General features: G+C 41.3%; 1 protein-coding gene across 1 annotated transcript; it reads right to left on the bottom strand.

Annotated features, from left to right (window-relative positions):
• Positions 1-1540: 1540 nt before the first annotated feature.
• Positions 1541-2443, bottom strand: LOC142185542 (olfactory receptor 6C3-like). Its single transcript, XM_075260970.1, has one exon. It carries the CDS (start codon positions 2441-2443, stop codon positions 1541-1543), a length of 903 nt encoding a protein of 300 aa, XP_075117071.1.
• Between the last annotated feature and the right edge of the window lie 4632 nt (positions 2444-7075).

The following is a 7075-nucleotide window of genomic DNA, read 5'->3' as shown; positions in this document are numbered from 1 at the left end:
ATACAAGTTCTTAGAATGCATAGAAAGAGCAAGGGAACACTTAAATAGCCATAAACATTGTTTGATAATCACTACGTCAGGACGACGAGGCACTCGCCATATAATAAGTCATGTCTGATGTTCACAAGTAGATAGATACTATCTACTCTTCTGTTTCCTATCTGCGGTGCCATATACTGGACTCTACTACACCTCCATTACTGTACATTGACTTGTCTACCTACTCTTCTGCTTTGTCCCTGCTTTACCGTATACTCAGCTCTGCTACATATCAGATGTAGCAGAGCTGAGTATACGGTAAAGCAGGGACAAAGCAGAAGAGTAGATAGACAAGTCAATATACAGTAGTATCTATCTACTTGCAAACTTCAACCATGGCTTATTATATGGCGAGTACCTTGTTGTCCTCACACCAGCACACTGAAGAACAGGAATACCTGCAGGCCTATGAGGACGTGCTGGAGAGATATAAAGATACTGGGCAGAGAGGGCACCGCTCCGGCTGGTGGTATAGCCCTGGGAGAAGGGTACTCACCTGAAATAGCCACAGCCAGCGAGTGTCAGCTACTGCAGATAAGGTGGCTATAGCAGCAGCACAGAGTGATTTACCGCAGCCTGCCACTCTTCTGCTTTGTCCCTGCTTTATCATATACTCAGCTCTGCTACATCTGAGATGTAGCAGAGCCGAGTATACGGTAAAGCAGGGACGAAGCAAAAAGAGTAGATAGACAAGTCTATGTACAGTAATGGGGATATAGCAGAGTCCAGTATACGGCACCCCAGGGAGGAAACAGAAGAGTAGATACTATCTACAACTCTCTACTGTACTGGACTCTGCTACATCTCTATTACTGTATATTGTGGTAGTAGTAGCCAAGCACTGTGGTAAATAACCTCCGACCTCGATCCCCCCGGAAAAGAACGGAATCAGAATACGCGATCGTGAAATTTACTCGATCGCCGATGGGAATCCGATCTTTTCTGAACACGATTACTCAACCCTAAAGGGCAGTAAACTAGAATGTCCCAGTCCTTCAAATTTACTATAACTCATACCAGAAAACTTATACCAGGAATCTCTGCCAGCCCCCTGACCTACATGGGGAAGAATTACTGAAGTCAGAGTCTCTTAGTAATTCTAGCACGTCTAGTGCCATAAGATTGGCCATAATGCTTGGCTTAGCACTCCTGCCTCCTCGAATAGCTGATAGATAGATAGATAGATAGATAGATAGATAGATAGATAGATAGATAGATAGATAGATAGAGTATCTGATCCCCAATAATCTAATATTGATGACCCACCCGAAGGATAAGTTATCGATTTCATGCTACTTGTAAACCCTTTAAGGAGTTATTTCATTATGGACACTTATCCCCTGTCCTGTGGACTAAGTACCCCAGTCATCAGGAGAATGGGGGACCAAAAGACCCCTACGGCCTCTGTATGAATGGAGCAGTAGTGCGTATGCGTAACCAGGACCTCATTCACATCGATGGGGCTGCTGGAACTGTCATCTCAAGCAACGACTGCAGCCCCTTAGAAATTAAGTTTTCTTTGTAGGGCAGATTTGACATCTTTATTTTTCAGGCTGTAGATCAGGGGGTTCTTCATGGGGACAACGGCCGTGTTTAACAGAGAGAAGATTTTATTGGAACCCGTGTTGTTCCCGGAAATTGTTACCATGTATTGTAAGACGATAGAAGAATAGAAGAGGACAACCACCATGATGTGTGAGGAACACGTGTAGAAGGCTTTACGTCTGCCAGTACTCGAGCTGATTCTTAAGATACTGGTAATAATGAAAATATAAGAAATTATAGTCAGAGAAAGTAATAGAAATACATTCACATTGCCAAGACTTAGGACATAAAGATCCAATAGTAAAGTGTCACTGCATGTAATGTCCTGGATGGGCAAAATATCACAAAAATAATGGTCAATTTTCTTGGAAATGTAACAAGAGAACCTGGAAATGAGCACAACGGTAGGAACCATCTCAATGAATCCAAAACCCCAACTGAGTGAGGCCAGAAGACCACAGAGTCTCCGACTCATGACTGTGTGATAATGTAAAGGTCTACAGATGGCGACATAGCGGTCATAGCTCATGGCGGTCAAGATTGAGGTCTCATTACTGGTTATGGAAGAAAAAATATATAACTGGGTCATACAGGCCGAGGTGGAAACCATGTGGTTGTGTGTTGTGAAGATATCAAAAATCCTGTGTAGTGTTGTAGTAGAGCTGGATATGTCTATGATGGACAAGTTGGACAAGAAGAAGTACATGGGAGTGTGCAGGTGGCGATCACAGCAGACCAGGAGTAGAATGGTCAGATTTCCTCCAAGACAGATGAGATAAATGAGAAGAAGCAGAAGGAAGATGAGAACTTGTAGACCAGCAACGTCTGAGACTCCTTTAAATCTAAAGCCTTCTATCATGGTCTGGTTTATGGAACTCATGAATGGACTTGGTTTTCTTTCCTTTATATATAAACACATATCAACTCACCTCTATATATTAATGTTGATTCAAAGATGGACACACAACCTATTCTGGTCATTTTCAATATTCTTTATTGTCCTGAGATCTGAAGTAGACTAATTTCCTCTAATCTGGTTATTGACAACTTACATAAATGTGACCACAAATCTGTTCCATAAATTCCATAGTCTATAGTAATAGGGAGAATGTCTGATCTAGAACTCAGATCCTCATTCAGAACACAGTGAGATGTTGCATCCTGACAGCGCCTTGGGTGTTATTCGCACTTTTGTATTTGATCAGTATTTTACATCCTTTTTGCATTAAAAAAAGCAAACTACAAAAACAAAGATAAATGATATAATATTGTAAGAATCTTAACAAGCTCTAGAATGAAGTTCACATCATAATTATCCTGCAAGACATAAAAGTGACCGATTTGTTTTTTGTAGCTCTAGATATTTTTTCTAAACGTCAATCAATATTTTACATGCGCCTTGAAATTTTACCAATTGGTTTTTCAAAGCTCATCCTGCTAAAAACAGGCCCTCATAATACAGGTAGTGACATTTGTAAGGTTATAAGTGATAAGATGATACAAATATTACTACTTGTCATCATAAGAGAAGAAACATGTAAAACAAAGAAACCATCCATGTGTGGAAGTTCTATGTGTAACCTACAAACACTGTAACATGATATATCATACATACAGTGGGGCAAAAAAGTATTTAGTCAGTCACCAATAGTGCAAGTTCCACCACTTAAAAAGATGAGAGGCGTCTGTAATTTACATCATAGGTAGACCTCAACTATGAGAGACAAAATGAGAAAACAAATCCAGAAAATCACATTGTCTGATTTTGTAAGAATTTATTTGCAAATTATGGTGGAAAATAAGTATTTGGTCAGTAACAAAATTTCATCTCAATACTTTGTTCTATCTCCTTTGTTGGCAATGACAGAGGTCAAACGTTTTCTGTAAGTCTTCACAAGGTTGGCACACACTGTTATTGGTATGTCGGCCCATTCCTCCATGCAGATCTCCTCTAGAGCAGTGATGTTTTGGGGCTGTCGCTTGGCAACACGGACTTTCAACTCCCTCCAAAGGTTTTCTATAGGGTTGAGATCTGGAGACTGGCTAGGCCACTCCAGGACCTTGAAATGCTTCTTACAAAGCCACTCCTTCGTTGCCCTGGCGGTGTGCTTTGGATCATTGTCATGTTGAAAGACCCAGCCACGTTTCATCTTCAATGCCCTTACTGATACTGATACCCTTACATGGCCCCATTCATTCTTTCATGTACCCGGATCAGTCGTCCTGGCCCCTTTGCAGAGAAACAGCCCCAAAGCATGATGTTTCCACCCCCATGCTTTACAGTAGGTATGGTGTTTGATGGATGCAACTCAGTATTCTTTTTCCTCCAAACACGAAAAGTTGTGTTTCTACCAAACAGTTCCAGTTTGGTTTCATCAGACCATAGGACATTCTCCCAATACTCTTCTGGATCATCCAAATGCTCTCTAGCAAACTTCAGACGGGCCCGGACATGTACTGGCTTAAGCAGTGGGACACGTCTGGCACTGCAGGATCCGAGTCCCTGGCGGCGTAGTGTGTTACTGATGGTAGGCTTTGTTACATTGGTCCCAGCTCGCTGCAGTTCATTCACTAGGTCCCCCGCGTGGTTCTGGGATTTTTGCTCACCGTTCTTGTGATCATTTTGACCCCACGGGGTGAGATTTTGCGTGGAGCCCCAGATCGAGGGAGATTATCAGTGGTCTTGTATGTCTTCCATTTTCTAATTATTGCTCCCACAGTTGATTTCTTCAATCCAAGCTGGTTGCCTATTGCAGATTCAGTCTTCCCAGCCTGGTGCAGGGCTACAATTTTGTTTCTGGTGTCCTTTGACAGCTCTTTGGTCTTCACCATAGTGGAGTTTGGAGTCTGACTGTTTGAGGGTGTGCACAGGTGTCTTTTTATAGTGATAACAAGTTTAAACAGGTGCCATTACTACAGGTAATGAGTGGAGGAAAGAGGAGACTTTTAAAGAAGAAGTTACAGGTCTGTGAGAGCCAGAAATCTTGATTGCTTGTAGGTGACCAAATACTTATTTTCCACCATAATTTGCAAAACAATTCTTACAAAATCAGACAATGTGATTTTCTGGATTTGTTTTCTCATTTTGTCTCTCATAGTTGAGGTCTACCTATGATGTAAATTACAGACGCCGCTCATCTTTTTAAGTGGTGGAACTTGCACTATTGGTGACTGACTAAATACTTTTTTTTCCCCACTGTATATATTGTAGTCATTACCTGATGTAATATCATACAGGATAAAGTAAAAGAAACCATAAGAATATAAGACGATGGACACGAGTCATAGCTCAATGTAAAACAGACGGCAGATGCTTCACACAGAAGACGAGACAAGACTTATACACCTTCCTGTGCCGTGGGATGGGACATCTCAAGGGGACTGAAGACGACGTAAGCTTGTAGAATAATTAGTAATACAAATAGAAACATAATGGAGAGAACTTTCTCTATAGTTAGCTAGAATCAATAGAACTTTCAAGTCAGTTGATATAGATACAGTATATAGATAGAAGTCTACAAATATATGAAGTCGTTTTCTTTATGTAGCAATTTTGCCTATATACACTAGGGCTGAGCCGATCTTGAGATTTCAGGATCGATTTCAAAATCCGATTTCCGATCATTTTCCAGCCGATCCCGATCGTGAAATTTGCTCAATTGCCGATCAGGATCTGATCTTTTCCGAACCTGATCACTAAAAACACAATAAATACAAAATATCCCATATTTAGCAGAAGAGACGTAAGACATAAGAGACTGCAAGTCTTACTAGCCTACGACACTAAGACCAGCATCGAGGAAGAAGAGGAAGATGCCCCCTTGCTTTATTTTTCCTCTTCCTCCTCTTCATCATTCGGAGATGAGCGACCCCAAGTCCGAAACTAAAGAACCTGCTGCCCAAAATTTGACGGTGGTACAAGATGGTGCCGAGTCCCCGTACACAAAGTCCAACTCATCTTTAATTTGTTATGGTGTATTGCCTTTCAAAAATAATTGTGAGTACATTTCAACGTATGCGCGAGCACATTCCCCAAGTTTGGTTGACGAGTGTTGCCATCTACATGTGGAGGTCGGAAACATTTCAGACTACCCTCGTAGTTACATAGTAGATGAGGTTGGATGAAGACATCAGTCCATCAAGTCCAACCTATAACCCTACAGTGTTGATCCAGGGGAAGGCAAAAAAACCCCATGAGGCTCCTGCCAATTGCCCCATTTCAGGGGAAAAAATTCAGTATAAAAACCCTGGATCAATGTATTGGAGTCCAGACATCCTGTATAACACTCTAATCTATAGCATGGCCATAAACAGGACACATTTTCAAATTCTCCTAAAATTTTTACACTATAATGATAATACACAGTGCCTGCTTCGAGATGCCCCAAACTCTAACCACCAGTGATGGTCCACTTTAACGCCAGGTTTTCTGCATCCAACATCCCTGATCAGAATAGTGAGCGCAGCTCTGGAGTATAATACAGGATAAGTAATGTAATGTATGTACACAGTGACTGTACCAGCAGAATAGTGAGCGCAGCTCTGGAGTACAATACAGGATAAGTAATGTAATGTATGTACACAGTGACTGTACCAGCAGAATAGTGAGCGCAGCTCTGGAGTATAATACAGGATAAGTAATGTAATGTATGTACACAGTGACTGTACCAGCAGAATAGTGAGAGCAGCTCTGGAGTATAATACAGGATAAGTAATGTAATGTATGTACACAGTGACTGCACCAGCAGAATAGTGAGCTCAGCTCTGGAGTATAATACAAGATAAGTAATGTATGTACACAGTGACTGTACCAGCAGAATAGTGAGCGCAGCTCTGGAGTATAATACAGGATAAGTAATGTAATGTATGTACACAGTGACTGTACCAGCAGAATAGTGAGCGCAGCTCTGGAGTATAATACAGGATAAGTAATGTAATGTATGTACACAGTGACTGTACCAGCAGAATAGTGAGCGCAGCTCTGGAGTATAATACAGGATAAGTAATGTAATGTATGTACACAGTGACTGTACCAGCAGAATAGTGAGCGCAGCTCTGGAGTATAATACAAGATAAGTAATGTATGTACACAGTGACTGTACCAGCAGAATAGTGAGCGTAGCTCTGGAGTATAATACAGGATAAGTAATGTATGTACACAGTGACTGTACCAGCAGAATAGGGAGCACAGCTCTGGAGTATAATACAGGATAAGTAATGTAATGTATGTACACAGTGACTGCACCAGCAGAATAGTGAGCTCAGCTCTGGAGTATAATACAGGATAAGTAATGTAATGTATGTACACAGTGACTGTACCAGCAGAATAGTGAGTGCAGCTCTGGGGTATAATACAAGATAAGTAATGTATGTACACAGTGACTGTACCAGCAGAATAGTGAGCGTAGCTCTGGAGTATAATACAGGATAAGTAATGTAGTATATGTACACAGTGACTGTACCAGCAGAATAGTGAGCACAGCTCTGGAGT

This window comes from Leptodactylus fuscus, chromosome 11, assembly GCF_031893055.1.
Source record: "Leptodactylus fuscus isolate aLepFus1 chromosome 11, aLepFus1.hap2, whole genome shotgun sequence".
Lineage (NCBI taxonomy): Eukaryota > Metazoa > Chordata > Amphibia > Anura > Leptodactylidae > Leptodactylus > Leptodactylus fuscus.
Note: the sequence above shows the minus strand (reverse complement) of the source record. Positions and strands in the feature narration are given on the sequence as shown.

Coding starts and splice junctions, on each gene's coding strand:
- LOC142185542 (XM_075260970.1), bottom strand. CDS start 2,443: ATGATAGAAGGCTTTAGATTTAAAGGAGTCTCAGACGTTGCTGGTCTA.